At 40.5% G+C, this 17,864-nt stretch overlaps 1 protein-coding gene across 4 annotated transcripts in view; it reads left to right on the top strand.

Moving 5' to 3' along the window:
- The window catches only part of SYK (spleen associated tyrosine kinase), a 181,578-nt gene that overhangs the window by 75,080 nt on the left and 88,634 nt on the right, over nucleotides 1–17,864 (top strand). For all 4 annotated transcript variants that reach the window (XM_077469867.1, XM_077469884.1, XM_077469858.1 and 1 more), the window contains one exon: nucleotides 6,725–6,885. In XM_077469867.1, the coding sequence (XP_077325993.1) occupies nucleotides 6,725–6,885 (161 nt within the window). The remainder of the gene's footprint in view (nucleotides 1–6,724; nucleotides 6,886–17,864) is intronic.

Genomic DNA, 17,864 nt, shown 5'->3' with positions numbered 1-17,864 from the left:
CAGTCCTCAGCCCCCCCAACAGGTCATGTTTTCAGGTTTTCCATTATTTTTCACAGGTGATTTGATCAGTTTCACTGCCTTAGCAATTACCACAGCCGTTTCATCTGAGGGAAATCCTGAAAACATGACCTGTTGGGGGGGCCTGAGGACTGGATTTGAGAAACACTGGTTTAAGGGAATTCATAATATCTCCCCGATTGAAGCTAATCTTAAAGTCATACCTTGTTCCTACCCACCTCGCCAAATTTTACCCGCACTCTTCCACCTTCTTCTTCAGAGGTTTTTGACACCTGGGCACTCTATTTCATACCCTTTGGCAGTGCCCTAGAATAAGTGGCTACTAGAACAAAATCTTTAATCGAATCCGCAAAACCACTGGGGTGGTCCATGAACCAAGATCCCTCTATTGCTCTTCTTAATAAATGCATTCCCAGAATCTACAAATATTCCCAAGCCCTAATTTTCTATATATTCTTGGGAGCCATACTAACAATCACACATTGGTGCAGCTGTGTGCATAGTAACCAATCAGCCTCTAAGGCTTCATGTGCACGGGACGTTTTTACAACCTCTCCTGAATGATTTAATTTGACAGATAGTAACCCACGTTTAAAAGGTTTTTGGCGCGTTTACATGCCGCGTTGAGTGCGTTTTGCTGCGTGTGCATTTAAAATCTTTTTTTTTTTTCAAAATATCCAAAAATGAAAAACATCTGTAAACTAAATGGGGCTAAATGTGAGTTACCACGTTTAGCTGCGTTTAGCCACGTTTAGAAGTGTTTGGCGCTTGAAATGCCTCTAAACTCAGCTTCTGAACCCATTTTTTTGCATTAGAAAAAAAGCCTGTGTACATGTGCTGATAAGATAACATAGAGGAGAGTTAAGGAGCAGTTGAAAAAAAATGCCCAACTGCTCCTAAACGTCCATTTAGCAACAGCAGTGTACATGAGGCCTAACTTCATCTTGTTCAGTTAAGCTTTGACAATAAAATCTGGAAGCTGATTGGTTTCTAGGCAGAACTGTACCAGATTTTGCACTCTCCAGTTTTAGCAAATCTCCTCCAATAATCTATTTGACACAAATGCTCATAAAGCTTATTCAGCAGGGCAGTATTCAGATACAAATCCTAAAAGTATGGAATATTACCACCCAATTGCAGGAAGGATTAAGGTGCACACACAATGGAGTCAATTTCACTTCAAACCCACCTTTTCTTTATTGTCCATGATCGTTCATTCCGACCACAAAATCCATCAGATTTTTTCAGATGGATTTTGGCCGAAACTTGTCTTGCATACACATGGTCAAACAAAGTTGTTGGAAAATCTGATCGTTCAGAACGAGGTGACGTACAAAACATACGACGGGACTACGTAGAGGCCAGTAGCCAATAGCTTTCGTCTCCAAATTTTTTCTGAGCATGCATGGCACTTTGTGTGTCGTAATTCTCTACACACGATGAGAAAAAGTCAGATCGGATTTTGTTGTTGGAAAATTTTAGATCCTGCTCTCAAAATTTTTCCGTCGGAAATTCTGACGAAAAAAGTCTGATAGAGCCCACACATGATCAGATTTTCCGACAACATAATCCGATCTGACTTTTTCTGTCAGAATTTCCGACCGTGTGTACAGGGCATAAGAGGCCTTTCCTTACCATCAGTGCCACACAGGCATTAGACTGACCCCAGAATTTAACTTGAGGGCATAGCCCATAAAGCAACATCAATTGCTGGCAGGGTCAAAACCGCCAATAAAGCTGTGACAAAACATCACAAAGTCAGCGCTAGAGTGAATAATGTTGACAGCTACCAACGCAGGTCAATATACATATACCTTAAACTAATATTTCGGCAGTCAAAACCTAGTTATTTCCAGGCAGCCATTTTAGGCAAAACTGGGTATCAAAATTAAACAGCACAGCCCTCCATATATTTTTTAGACCTCCCAACCTAGATCCACAGAACTGAATAGTTAAGGGACTAATTCTGGATTTTTTTTTTTAACCACTAATCTACCGGGCACTTTCACCCCCTTCCTGCCCAAGCCATTTTTCAGCTTTCAGCACTGTCGCATTTTGAATGACAATTGCGTGGTCATATAACACTGTAACCATGTGCAATTTTTATCAATTTCTTCACACAAATAGAACTTTCTTTTGGTGGTATTTAATCACTGTTGGATTATTTTTTTTTTCTTAAAAAAAAAACCCGAAAATGTTGAAAAAAAAAAGTTTTTCTTAGTTTCTGTCAGTACATTTTGTAAATAAGTAATTTTTCTCCTTCGCTGATTTGCGCTGATGAGGCGCCACTGATAGGCACTAATAGGCTGCACTGATGAGGTGGCACTAATGGGCACTGATGGGCATTAATGGATGGCACTGAAGGGCATTGATGGGCTTTACTGTTGGGCATTGATGGGCATCACTGATAGGCAGCACTGAAAGCCAGCACTGACTGACATCACTAATGGGCAATGATTTTTGGTTGTGGTGGGCACTGATTGTTGGCACTGGTGGGCACTGGTTGCTGGCACTGGTTAGCATGGGTTGCTGGCACTGGTTAGCATGGGTTTCTGGCACTGGTGGTGCTCTAATGTAATCAGGGCAATGATTATCAGTGTCCTGATTACATCTCTCACTGTCTACCTGCGAGGAAATGCCTCTGATCTGCTCTCCTCGCCTCAAACTAACAGAGATTACCAGCATTTACTTGTTTACATGTGACTGACTGTGATTGGACACAGCCGATCAAATGATTAAAGAGCTGCGTCAACCCAGAACGAGAGCAGCACCGTCCCGCCATCATTTCATCATATCTTTCTGTATGTCAGCTGTCTGTGTATCAAAAAGCACCTGCGTCAGCACATCAGTGAACTCATGGTGGCATTTTAAAATGTAATTATTTAATCCCCTGTTCTAAGTGCAAATCGATGGGGAAAATCAATTATAAAGGGCCACCCAGGTGACAACCAGACCCTGGGGATGGGGTGGGAGCCAGAGCTGGGGTGATAGCCATTAATGTGAACATAACATTTGATTGGACTGCTGCACAAAAGCATCAGTGGCCCTAAAACAGCTACACTTGACTTATCTCAGACCACCACATAATCATACTTGGCTAACGAAGGAGAGTAAGTGCCGGTTCACACAGGAGCCACTTGTCAGGTGACTTAGCCGCCTGACAAATCGCGCTTCGTTCTGTACTATGAAAGTGTTCTAATAGGAGCGACTCAAGTCGCTCCGACTTAGAAAAAGGTTCCTGTACTATTTTTGGGGCGACTTCAGGCGACTTGCATTGACTTCTATACAGAAGTCGTTTTGCAAGTCGCTGCTGAAGTCATGTGCAGGTCGTGTCTGTGAGTTGCGCTGCAAGTTGTGTCGCCCCTGTGTGAACCTGCACTTAGAGGATTGACGATTGCTTGTAGAAAGAGCTGGAAGGAGAGTCTGGAGTCCAGGAGTTGACCCTGTGTGTCAGAGGTTGTGCCAGGATATACAGGGTTAATAAGAAGGAGCCTTCTGCCTCAAGTGACACAGAAGCCCTGTCAGAGAATCATGAGGCATGTCACTTGGGGAGGCTGTAACACAGAAATCACATGTCACTAATGAGGAGAGCTGGTTGGATTGCAGGCTGAGGCAGGGATGCAAATGATCAGTGTCTCCTGCAGTATGGAAGCCTGATCTCTCACACAAGCAGTGAGAGGAGCAGAGTGAAAAGCGGGAGGGGATGAGAGCTGACAGGATACACCAGTTCCTGCCCTGTAGGGGACAGGGAATCCAGGAAGTGAAATGCTGCAGGTGTCTTTTCCTAGAGTTCAGGCTCCACCCAGTCACCTCAGGTCTTTGTAGCCAATACTAAGGGAGCTACTTAACTTCCCTTTTAGGTTCCCAAACAGTGATGCCATGCTTCCAACAGTCAAAGCTCCCTTTCCCTAAAAGTGGTACAAGGGGCCTTCATTACATTCAATTTCATATTCACATTGACCTTGCATAAGAAGAGGAGGTTAGGCTGATTATTCTTCACTTGACAACAAGATGTGTGTACATCTAATGTACAGGAACAAACTAGATGCAGTATGAGGCAACACTTGTTTTGTGGCTTAATTCTCTTATTTTAATCCATTTCATCCATGCCTTTCTTTTTTATAGACACATGTGTCACACTGTTCTTCTTCCCCTTTTTCCACCAACAGATCGGCTCTCTCAGCTGATTCTGCTTGTCTGTAATCAAACAGCTACATCACACGGGGAGACTCAATTCACTGAGCTATAATGCATATTTTCTTTGCTATAACAGTTCATGAGCCGGACAAAATTGTTTATTGTCATGAGCCAGACAAAATTGATTAACCCCTTAAGGACTGCCTTCTGCACATATACGTCGGCAGAATGGCACGGCTGGGCACAAGCACGTACCTGTACGTTGCTCTTTAAGTGCCCAGCTGTGGGTCGGGAGCTAGCCGGCGGCACGCTCCCAACCCGGTCCTGAGCTCCGTGACCGTGGCCGTGGGACCAGCGGACCTGATGGCCGCTGGTGTCCTGCGATCGGGTCACAGAGCTGAAGAACGAGGAGAGGTCTGTGTACCCAGACCTCTCCCCGTGCTTCCTACTGAGCCTGTCACTGATCGTCTGTTCCCTGTTATAGGGAAAGACGATCAGTGAAGTTAGACGCCAAGCCACGCCCCCTACAGTTAAAAAAAACACACACACACACGTAACCCCTCCTGCCCCCTAGTGGTTAGCTCCTTCACTGCCAGTGTAATTTACACAGGAATCAGTGCATCTAAATAGCACTGATTGCTGTATAAATGACAATGGTCCCAAAAATGTGTCAAAAATGTCCGATGTGTCCGCCATAATGTCGCAGTCACAATAAAAATCGCTGATCGCTGCCATTACTAGTAAAAATAAAATATATATAAAAATGCTATAAAACTAGCCCCTATTTTGAAGACGCTATAACTTTTGCGCAAACCAATCAATAATCTCAAATTGCGTTTTTTTTTACCAAAAATATGTAGAAGAATACGTATCGGCCTAAACTGAGGAACAACATGTTTTTTTATGTATTTTTTGGGGATATTTATTATAGCAAAAAGTAAAAAATATAGCATTTTTTTCAAATTGTCGCTCTAATTTTGTTTATAGCGCAAAAAATAAAAACCGCAGAGGTGATCAAATACCACCAAAAGAAAGCTCTATTTGTGGGGAAAAAGGACGCCAATTTTTTTTGGAGCCACGTTGCACGACCGCACAATTGTCAGTTAAAGCGAGGCAGTGCCGAATCGGAAAAAAGGGCCTGGTCCTTTGGCTGCAAATTGGTCCAGGGCTTAAGTGGTTAAACTGATCATCATTGCAATTTTGTCTGGCTCGTGACAATACAGAAATCTCTACAGCATCTTTTGGATTCAAGTGTGCGATCGATCATTTCTTCTTTTCTTGATATTGCCTACAGGGATGAGCCGGGATTAGCACCTTGGACCGGGTGTGTCCATTTTTGCCTGAAGCGGTGTGTGCACTCTTGTTCTGTTTCATAAATGTTTTATCTCTGGGGTAAATTCCCTTTTTTATACAAGCTAATCGTCTGCTGGCTTTGCTTGCTGCAGCTTGGCATTGCCTACTATTGCTCAGCCTGTCTTCTATCAGGACCCCTATATCTTTCTCTATCCTTGATTCCCCAGAGGTTCTCCCCCTAGTGAATAGTTTGTGTTTATATTGTTAGCCCCAAGTGCATCACTCAGCCTGATAATCAGTGCCCTGATTATCAGTGTAGATGTCCCTATCACACAAGCCGGTTACAGGCTCTCCTCTTCTCTCCTTACGCTGTCAGCATTAGGAAACTAATGTCGATAACCGTCTTGTGTTTACATCTACATCAGCATCTACATCGGTAGATCAGCTTTGATTGGAAACAGCTGATCAAGTGGTAAAGGGCCACTGCGTTTGGTCCTTTACTCTGATTTGTGATCAGCTGTGTCCCAAGGACAAAGCAATCACAGAGCACATCGCATGCAATCACGGAGGACATCATATGACACCCTCCCAGAACTGGCTGACTACGATGTAACAGTCATTCAGCTAACGTGGTCGGGAAGTTGTTAAAGTAATTTTATTTTCATTTTGGATAGAGCAAGGGAGGGTTATAACCCCTGTTGTTGTTTTTTGTTTTTTTGTTTGCTAGCTGTGTCCTATTTATTGCTATCTGTGTCTCCCCTCACTTTCTGTCTCATAAAAACAGGAATTGAGAGGAAATTGCTCCAAATTGAGAGAATCACCAGGGTCATCAAAAATAGCGTTCCCATTCAAAGATTTTCCCTTTATGACTGTTCTGGTGCCAAGCCAAAATGTGGATTTTCTTTTTTTACTTTCACTTTTGATGATAATGGTAAACAGACCAAACAGAGAGGGTGAATCTCCCTAATGGGAGTACAGACAGTAATAAAAACTGGTAGGGGTTCTACTCCATCTCCACCCTATCTAGAACAAAAAAAAGTTTTGCCTTTAGTTACATTTTAAGTAAAAAATACAAAATAACATTATTAAATAAAACATCAATTGTTGCTTTTTTGTTGTTTTTTGTTGTACATGAGAATGTTACCTCTTCTTCTTCATATCAGAAGTTTATAAGTTATGTTTGTATAATTGTATACAATATATAAGAGCAATACGTTTTGAAAAAATATGTATGTAAAAGGAACACCTTTTATTGTTTCTTTGTATTTACTTATAGGGTGAAGCACTTGAACTAGCCATTATTAGCCAAAAGCCTCAGCTAGAAAAGCTAATTGCCACAACTGCTCATGAACGAATGCCTTGGTTCCACGGAACTATCTCACGCGAGGAATCTGAACAGCTACTGCTAAATGGAGTAAAGACAAATGGATCCTTTTTGTAAGTAAATGATCTGCTCTACATTCATATTGAAAAGCTTTAATAAATCATAACAATTGCTGAAGGATTTCTCATCTTTCTTTAAAGAGGAAGTAAACCCCTGTCATTCGACGGAGCCGCGATGGCGTCACCTGTCATGCGCACGGGAGCCGCTACTCGCAGCATATCGCCGTTAACAGCGGCGCGAATGCGCCGTAGACAGCGGTGCCTGTCTTTTGGCATATATATCCTAAACCGTGTAGGTTTAGGAGATATTTCTTGGACCTACAGGTAAGCCTTAATCTAGGCTTACCTGAAGGTCAAAGTGGTTTGTAAGGGTTTCCATGTCCATCTCAAGAACAAATGGAGGTGTTATCTACTAGTGTGTTTATTAATATTGTAAGAATTACATCTTCTTTATCATAGAGAAGACTTGAACTTGTCACACAATTGGTAGCATTTGCAGACGTTTTCTTTTCCCTCGGATTGGTAATAAAGTTAGAAGTTCCTCCACCCAGAACAGAGCCTCTGTGAATGGAGTAGATTCCTTTCCTGGGACATTACCCAGTAACCTAATCTAAGTAATTGGTCAGAGAACAACTGCTGCAGCCAGCATGTACAATTAACCTTAAGTATATAGATGCACACCAGTATGGGAATAACTTTTATATAATAAAAGAACAATAATTATACATTCATCCAATGTACAGTACAAACAGGTAATATCAGCAAAGGGCCGAACAAAAGTGCTAATAGAATTGTGCACATAACGTATAGTGTATATAGGTATTAATAAAGATACTTCCAGATGAATGTTGCAGCAAAGTCCACATGCAGGGGATCCTGAGGATGATCACAAAGTGGCATCCGTCCTTGTGTTGGAGACCTGAAGACAATTCAGCAGTGATGGGGAGATCTTTCAACCGTTTTCCAACCAACATGGATCACAGCTTCTTACCAGTAGAAACGGTGGTGTGATACTGGAACTCAGAGTCAGCCTATCTACTCCAAGCTGTCATGCAGCTGAACCTCTGACTACCAGAAGTGGCCATCAAATGCCTAACGTGGCTCTAGCATATGATGGTTATTGAGCCCTGAGCTAAAACTAGCTATAAAATGCCAGACTAGAAGGGACAGGGTTAACTAAAATAACCGGAGCTGGAAAATACTCTATTACAATAAAGAGGTTCACCTTTTAACATATAGCAAGATGACCACTACACACACACACACACACACACACACACACACACACACACACACACACACTGTATCACAGATTTAATTATCTGGTGTGGAGTGCATGTGAGATAGTAACAATAGGACAAAAATATGTCTGACACAAGGATTCAGATACACACTCAAGAAACTATGGGAAGCTGCAGTTAAACTATTAGAACACAAGAATACTTGCCTAATAGTCTCTACATATGGTCTGGGTGAAATATAGCAGCAGCCCCTGTGTGAAATGTGTGAAAACTCCCCTTTATAAACATTACAGTCCTCCAGTCGGGGTTTCTGACCTAGCTAGTAGGGACAGGAAGTACTTGTTTATGACCAGCTAACTGTGGTAACTAACAAGCAAAGTGTATTTATATATATATATATATATATATATATATATATATATATATATATATATATATATATATATATGAACAAATATATTCTTGATAATGCCTTATCCAGCATTATGTAATTTTGGGGAATGCTATTTTTCCTTGACAAGTAGTTAAGAATACACATTGCTCAGCAGTCAGTTTATTTATAAAAATGCTGCGTTAGGCAGATGCTGAATAATGCATTGCATATTCTTTAGCTACACTGCTAGAGTACATTTCAAAGTCTATGAAACATTAATTTGATCTTTGCCTATTTACTGTTCAGCGTTTTGCCAGCACAGAATGATTTGTTATTTTAACCTAAGAAAATGTTCATGGCTTCAAGAAAGAAATTATTACTACTTAGGGCTTAGTTGAAAAATCAATACTGACAGTAACACTGGATTGTAAGAGAATAAATACTTTTTACAAATAAAGTTTGTGAAAAGACAAGGTGTTATAGTGGCTTCCTGTTCTGTCATTCTTGCTTCCCTGTTCTGCCAATGTTCTGTAATGAATTCCTCTGCCCTGTAATGTTGCTTCTTCTGCAATGCAGTTATATTTCCCTTGCTGTGAAAGATTTCCTGTAAGTGTCTATAGGCTTATAATTGACTATAAATAATAGAAACCACAAGAAGAATAGAAACAAAGATGTATCTGCTAGGTCGGACCTTAGCACATGGAAACACAGTCCTCATGGCACTAGCAATGCTTCACCCATCCTAATTCTAAAGAGTGTAACTTTTCTTTGCTAGATAGGATCATTTTGAGAAATAGTAGAACAGGGAATAGAGAGCCGTACCAAAGCCAATACAAATTATACACCTATGATTAAGCCTAAAATAGCTGTGCTGATTTTTTTAATATGTTGTAACCCATAATTCATCTGTGTACTGCTCTTGTTCATAATGTTGTTAAGATGAATGGCTGACTGTGCTTTACTTTAATCAAGTACAGCATTAAGACACCAAGCAGAACTAGGCATTGCAGTAAGGTCCAGTAACATTCCACAACCAACTGCACAAGTCATAATCCAGCCTAAAGTCTAGAACACACAATGAGATTATCGGACAAATGATCATCCATTCTTTTGGCATGCTAGACTCCATATCGAAAAATGGAAGTTACTAAAGTACGAAAATTCTTGTATGAAAAAAAAAAAAAATTCAGAAGTGACGTAATGTATTGTATTGTATTGTATTGTATTTGTATTGTGGTTTCGGGTGAAAACTGTACTGAGTAAATGAAAATCGAACGATCTGGCATTGTACCAGCAAAATTTTCATATTTGTCCCTTTGGATTATTTTGGATGAAAGCTGTATAGTAGCGATCAGATTATCGCATGATCGATTTGAAAGCGGTATTTTTTATACGATTTTCAGATCGTGTGTACGGGCCTTTAAAGATACAGAATGTTACAGTCTAGCTTTATTGACCCGCCATACAAATTAGATTTGCTGAAGTTTATTGTTTGTATTGTTGTATCTCTACTGTCTTTGATAGAATTGAGAGAAATAATGTTCATTCTACATTGATCTAAACCTCTGTGAGGCTGGGTTCACACGAGTGCGAATTGGATGTGGGTTTTCTTGCATCCAATTTGCATGACAGGAGATTGTGGCCGGCTCTTAATGGAGTTGGTTCACACATCTCTGGAATGGCTGCAGAGCGAATTGCACAGAGGTCCTGTACGTCTTTGGCTCCGTTTCAGATCTGGATTCATGCAAAAGTTCAGGCCTGATTCATCTCTGAAACGGAGAACAGGGACGTACCGGAGGTCTGCTGTCAGCTGCATTCGTCTGAGGCATGAATCCAGGATTAAGTGCACTTTGAATATTCTTACATTGTTTTGTGGCTGTGTTTTTTAACAGGGAGGGAAACATAGCAGTGGAGGCCTAGCCTTAGTAAATCCTGGATCTATTAATCTGTATTATTCATAAGTGACTGTATATCAAATGATCAAAGGTAATCTTTGCACACTTGATGGTCAATAATTTGTTATGTTTGGGTTGATAATGCAATTTGCTGCATTAGAAGTGCATTTTGATAAGAGACAAGGCAGCATCCAGATGGCAGACGTTGCAAATAAAACTAAAAGGGAAACCATTTTGTTTTTACAAGCCTAAAATGGATAGCCATTTTTCTTTCTGGCTAAGCTCGTGATCTTTACCAACTAGATATTCTTGAAGTAAATTATAAGGGTTACTACACTCTATAGCAACCTTTTTTAACCCGGGTCCCCAGGTACCCTGGGGTGCCTTCAAGTTTATTAAGGGGTGTCTTGGCAAAATGCCTAAAAATTGCCCAAAAACTGTATACAAGCAAGTGGTGGATAAAGCCTGCCTTTTAGGCCACAGGTTTTTGTTGTGTACCATTACAACTTTTCAACCACCAGCATCCTAACATTCAATAATGTCATTAGTTGATAGGGAGGACATCGGGTTCTTGCACATCATCTTGGTCCCCCTCATCCTTCAGCACTGGGGTCACATTAGCTGGGTGAGGAAGAAAAAGGAAGGGAGAAGAGAAACACTGAAATACTAGTCAGTACTAGTGTGCAAAGGTCTGTTTTATTTGAAAGAGTAAATCCTCTCTAATGTTGGGTGGCCTTTGTGTGTTGAAGTTGCTGCATTTTTTTATTTTATTTTAGACTGGGTTGCCTTGAGATTGCACATACTTTTAAAGGGTGCCTTGACTGAAAAAGTTGAAAAACACTTCTCTATACTGTAGCAGTATTTCTCACCCTTTTTTCAGTCAAGGCACCCTCTGAAATGATGGACAATCTCAAGGCATCCTCTAAAATTATGAACAGTCTTAAGGCACTATTTAAAATTATGGAGAGTCTCAAGCCACCCCATTCTAAAATGTAAAAAAATATTCTAATATTAATATTAAGTGTAACATAATGCAGCAACATCCAGACACACACATAGCTTTCCAATATTTCTCTTCTCCCTCACTCAGCTAATGTGACCCCAGCGCTGATGGAGAGGGGCAGGGGAGGGTCAAACATGGATGCTGTGCAGGCAACTGTCATCCTCCTTATTAACTGATGATGTCATTGGTTGTTAGGACGCCAGCGGCTAGAAGGTTGTAATGGTGCACAAGAAAAATATGTGGCTTTGTGTAACTAAAAAGCAGGCTTGTTCCACTTGCTGTCTTGTATACAATTTTTGGTCAATTTCTAGGGATTTTGCAGAGGAACCCCTGAAGATACCTCAAGGTGCCCCAGGGTGCCTGGGCACCCTGATTGAAAAGGGCTGCTCTATAGCAATGTTTCACGTTATAGGTGTTGTATGGAGAGGGAGAACCATCAATTTACTGTATTGGGAATTGAGAATATTCCTGCTTGGGGGGTGCTTGGAAGAACAAGGCTCCAAAGCAAAACTTAACCTGGCCATTTTGGGGGTAAATTTATTAATTCTAGCTCCATCCTTTCTTGCAATACAACTTAGTCATTACTGTTGAGCCAATAGGTCGTTACCATGAAATAGACATAATCATTGTGCCAAAATTATATTAGGGCCCACAAAGGAAGGAAATATGTAATTATTTGAAACGACCCAAATCCTTCTGTATCTCTTTTTTAAAGCGGGAGTGCACCTAAAAAAAAAAAAAAAATATTAAAAGCCAGCAGCTACAAATACTGCAGCTGCTGACTTTTAATAAATGGACACTTACCTTTCCTGGAGTCCAGCGATGTCGGCAGCCAAAGCCGATCAATCGCTAAGCTCTCGGCTGCTGCCGCCGCCGTTCTCGATGAGGGAATCAGGAAGAGAAGCGTTACGGCTTCACTTCCCGGTTCCCTAATGCACACGCGTAAGTCACGCTGCTCGTCCTAAATGGTCCTCGCTATCTCCTGGGACCTGTGTGTTTCCCAGGAGTCAGCAGGGGGGATGCGGGAAGGGGCATGACGCGGGAGTCTATTCTCGGAAGTGGGTGCAGATACCTGCATTATACAGGTATCTGCACCTCCCTCCCCCCTGAAAGGTGCCAATTGTGGCACCGGGAATCAGATGAGCGGAAGTTACACTTTTGGGTGGAACTACTCTTTAACCTTTGTTTTGCAACTTGCTATTTTTAACGCCCTTTTTTTCCCTTTTGTTCATCTAACTAGGCGTTTGTCATGATCTGCATGTCTTGTTTACATAGCACACCCACAATAATATTTCAGCTTGCTTTGATAATGGTGCTGGGTTTGATTTACTAAAACTGAAGAGTGTACTATGCACTTGCGCAGCTGTGCATAGAAATCAATCAGCCTCCAGGTTTTTTGTCAAAGCTTAAATTAACAAGCTGAAGTTAGAAGATGATTGGCTACCATGCCCCGCTGCACTAGATTTTGAACTCTCAAGTTTTAGTAAATGGACCCCAAAATGTGTCACTGAAATAGTCACTGGTTGGAGTCCACAATAGTTGAAACAGTTCTGGTTTTCCACTCAGAATTATTTGAAATAGGATAATTGGATATGATACCTTCATTCAGATGTTGGCATCTTTAAAACTTTGTTTTTCATTATTGTGGCTGTAATGGAATTTCCTCAGTGACAAAATGCATTAATTTCTGTAAAAATATGTTTTGAAACATAGGTACACACCAACCTAAATTGAACTGTATTTGACAACAACACTAAATATTTTTTTTATGGTAGGAATTAGCGTGTTATAGATTGCTTGTCCTCCCTTTCAGCGACAAAGCAGTTAGATATAATTTTTTTTATATTTTGTCTGATTTACAATAATTTTTGTTGTTAGTTGGAGATTCTCTTCTAATTTAGAACAAATAAAACAATAATATATTTTGTTACGCTGTCTAATACATCTGAATACAATTGTTATTTAGAAGAAGTATTATTAAAACAATGAAAAGTAAAAAAAGTATTTCTTGCCCAGTAGCTACACAAAAATAATTTATTATAATTTTTTATTTTACTAGCAGCAGTCAAATATGCATTAGTAATTACTCAGAATGACACTGCATGGTAATATCTTAGTTTTTGTGGACTTTTTACATAGATTTTCTAGAAGAACTTTCAGCAGACAAATATGTGTTCATTTCATATTAGAATGAGAGTTGCCATAGTTACTATAGGTAAATATTAGTGGCATAGACTATTTTACTATTTTTAAGATGAAAATTAGTCAGTATTGGTGATTCAACTAAAAATAATAAAAAAAATAAAAATAAAATGCATGATGTGCATTAAGGCTGACTTTAAAGGGAAAAATGTGTTCAGGGCTGTTAACTAATTAAGGACCGGAAGGATTTTCCCCCTTCCTGACCAGGCCATTTTTTGTGTTACGGCACTGCATCGCTTTAACTGACAATTGCGCGGTCATGCAACGCTGTACTCAAACAAAATATATTTCCTTTTTTTTCCACAAATGGAGCTTTCGTTTGGTGGCATTTGATCACCTCTGCTTTTATTATTTTTTGCGCAATAAACAAAAAAAACCCGACAATTTTTAAAAAAAATACCAATATTTTTTACTCTTTGCTATAATAAATATCCCCCCCCCCCCAAAAAAAATGTGGAAAAAAAATATCTTCATCAGTTTAGGCCAATATGTATTCTTCTACATATTTTTGGTAAAAAAAAAAAAAATGCAATAAGCGTATATTGATTGGTTTGTGCAAAAGTTATAGCATCTACAATATAGGGAATATATTTATGGCATTTTTTTTTTACTAGTAATCGCAGTGATCAGTGATTTTTAGCGGGACTGCGACATTGCGGCAGACAGATCAGATATTTTTGAATTTTTTTTGGGACCACTAACATTTATACAGCAATCAGTGCTAAAAATAGCCACTGATTACTGTATAAGGGCAGGGAAGGGGTTAACACTAGGAGGCGATCAAGGGGTTAACTGTTCCCTAGGGAGGTGTTTCTAACTGTGAGGAGAGTGATCTGCTGTTCCTGATCACTAGGAACAGCAGATCCCTCTCTACTCCCCTGACAGAATGGAGAGCTGTCTGTTTACATTGACAGATCCCTGTTTTGTCTCTCTGTGAAGCGATCGCAGGTGGCTGGTGGACATCGCAGCCGCCGGCCACTCGCTTCGGCTCTGTCTTCACGCCACAGGTGCGCGCACACCCCCATTCCTCTTAAAGCGCCCGACGTTCAATGACGGCGGTTTGTGAAGGAGAGCTAACCTGCCATTTTTCCCCAGTGCCACTTGTCAGTGCCATCTGTCCCCAGTGCCACGTATAAGGGCTATCTGTCATCAGTGCCACCTTTTAGTGCCACGTGTCATCAGTGCCACATATTAGTGCCACGTGTCATTAGTTCCACATATTAGTGCCATCTGTCATCAGTATCACATGTCATCAGTGCCACGTATCAGTGTCATATGTCATCTGTTATCAGTGCCACCTATCAGTGTCATGTGTCGTCAGTGCCACGTATTAGTGCCATCTGTCATCAGTGCCATGTATTAGTGCCACGTGTCATCAGTGCCATGTATTAGTGCCATCTGTCATCAGTACCACATGTCATCAGTGCCACATATTAGTGCCATCTGTCATCAGTCCCACATGTCATCAGTGCCACATCAGTGTCACATGCCATCAGTGCCATCTGTCATCAGTGCCACATCAGTGTCACGTGTCATTGTCCTGGTGCTCCAGGGCCTTCAAAAGTGTAATAGGTAGTCAAGAAGTTAGATGTGTAATTTATGCTCCTAGAACACCCGATGGCGCTCCCTGCATGTTGGGAATCTCTATGTGGTTAGACTGTGAAAAAGTCCCACACATGTGGTATTGTAATACTCAGGAGGAGTAGCAGAATGCATTTTGGGGTGTCATTTGTGGTATACACATGCCATGTGAGAGAAATAACCTATTACAATGACAATTTTGTGGAAAAAAACAAACAAAAAAAAATCTTCATTTTGCAAAGAATTGTGGGAAAAACATGACAGGATAAAAAACCTCACCATGCCTCTTACTAAATACCTTTGAATTTCTACTTTACAAAAAGGGGTCATTTGGGGGGTATTTGTACTTTCCTGACTTGTTCAGGTCACAAGAAATGAGATAGGCCACCAGTACATCAGATGTGATCAATTTTGTATGATTCGCACCATAGCTTGTAGACTTTCACAAAGACCAAATAATATCCATTAATTTGGGTTATTTTTACCAAAGATACATAGCAGTAAAAATTGTGGCCAAAATTTATGATGAAAAATTTATAATTTGTCAAATTTTATCACAGAAACTGAGAAAAATTTGTTTTTTTTCAAAATTTTCGGTCTTTTTTCATTTATAGTGCAAAAAATAAAAAACCCACAGGTGATCAAATACCACCAAAAGAAAGCTCTAAGTGTATGAAAAAAAGACAAAAAATGTATTTGGGTACAGTGTTACATAACTGAGTAATTGTCATTCAAAGTGTGAGAGCACCAAAAGCTGAAAATTGGTCTGGTCACGGGCGGGGTTTAAGTGCCCAGTTGTCAAGTGGTTCATTGGTTTGTGTTAAAGTAGTTCTACAAACGATTGTATATATACTTGAAACTGAATCAATCCTGATGTACTTGACTGATTTCAATTCTTGAGGCCCTTAAAATGCCAGGACAGTACAAATACATCCCAAATTATCAATTTTTAAAATATTTTTTACATATTGTCACCAGCGCAGTACAATGTTATTGTATGTCTGGTGAGGCAGTGATAGAAAATGTATTCAATATCTAAAACATTTTTTTCTTTTTTTTACTTTTTAAAATTACAATTTTTTTTTAAGATACTTTCATCAGAGTAGTTTAGTGTCACCATAGTGATACGGAACTACTCTGGGGATGGGGATGATCAGGGATATTTTTTTTTCTAATTTCTACACTTTGATTGCTGTTATAGTGAAGAGCACTGTAACATCAATGTTTTTAACTGTCATAAATGGATTACAATTATAGCAGCTGTGATTTGCTATTGTGTGCTATGATTGGCCCACAGCTGTCGCATGGTACAAGGTGCTGTGATTGGCCCAGGTACCATGTGATAGCTGTGGGCCAATTACAGCATCACTATAGGAATCACAATTGTGGTGAATGAAATCATTCATCACAGCTTTGTTGACATTGTGATCAAAATGTCAAAGCACCCAGGTAACGGGAGTCATGGGAGCGGCATGATGCATGCCCCTAACCCAGAACAGACTGGATGAGGTACATGTACATGAGCCTGCCTGTGCTGCATGCCTAGCCTGCCTGTGCTGCATGCCCGCCCGCAGTAAATGTAAAAGGTATTAGATGGAGTTTGGCTTCAATTTGTTAGTGTACCTAAATCTGCTAGCGGATCTAACACCACCCTCCCCCCAGATGAAAAATGTTGCTGTCCAAAGGTGTTTCTGTTGCTCCTCTATTTAGAGTGTAAGCACTCTAAAACAGGAAATCACCAGGTGAAAACAACATAGCATACTAGCTCATTATGAATTACTTACCTGAGATCGAAGCCCCCGCATCATCCCTCTTTCACCTCCTCCGATGCCGCCATCAGTGACTTCCGGGTATCGCGGCTCCGCCGCTGTGACTGGCCAGAGCCGCGATGACGTCACTCCCGCGCATGCGCACTGGTGCCGCCACTAACTGTCATGTGCACCTAACTGTACACATGACCAGGCAGAACCCTAACACAGCCCAGCCAAACTGAGGCCAAAGTTAAACCGGCACAATCAACCCTCAGAACCCCTTTACTGTTCTGAGAAAAAACTAAATTTGTACATAGTGGACACCTTGTCAAAAGTGTCGCCGCTACACAAATACTACATACTCTCTGAGCCGCTATGAGATTGAAAATGCCTATTAGCGAATGTGATAAAATAAAGTGTCGAAAAAAGTGACAGATACTGCTGGGAAACAACAGTACAATATGCTACTGGTGCATTGAGGACAAGCAATGTGAGCAGAAGTGAAGGCTCTGAGTAGGGTTGCAGCACTGAGCTTATCTCTATGTATACCTAAGAAACCTCAAATGTGCTCCTCTAGTGATCTGGAAAAGCAGTTTTTCTCAGTAATTCAACCTTACTTCATTGCTATGGCATTGGCTTTAGCAGCAGATGATGCAGGTAGTTGAGACCAATATAATGATCCTTCTTTGCATTATCACAATGTTTATAATGAGGTGCCAAGACCTTCCAAATTTCTGCCTAAAGCGAATCAGCCTAATCTGGGTTATTAAATCTCAAACCAGGCAAATGAATGTATTCATCTTTAATATTAAAGCCTAATTATATTCTCTAAATGTATTACTGTAATGCAGTCAGGCTGCACATATAGTAATTAATAGGCCTCTTTTTAATTTTTATCTGCTATGCACTGTAGCGAGGATCAAAAACTCTTTGCTCATAGCAATAGGAGAGTTGTGATAGCCAAAGTCTCAATCACGCACCCCTCAA

Source organism: Lithobates pipiens, unplaced genomic scaffold (genome assembly GCF_037356315.1).
Source record: "Lithobates pipiens isolate NorthernLeopardFrog02 unplaced genomic scaffold, aLitPip1_a1.2 Scaffold_11, whole genome shotgun sequence".
Lineage (NCBI taxonomy): Eukaryota > Metazoa > Chordata > Amphibia > Anura > Ranidae > Lithobates > Lithobates pipiens.
The sequence above is the reverse complement of the archived record's forward strand: the minus strand, read 5'-3'. Positions and strand labels throughout refer to the sequence as shown.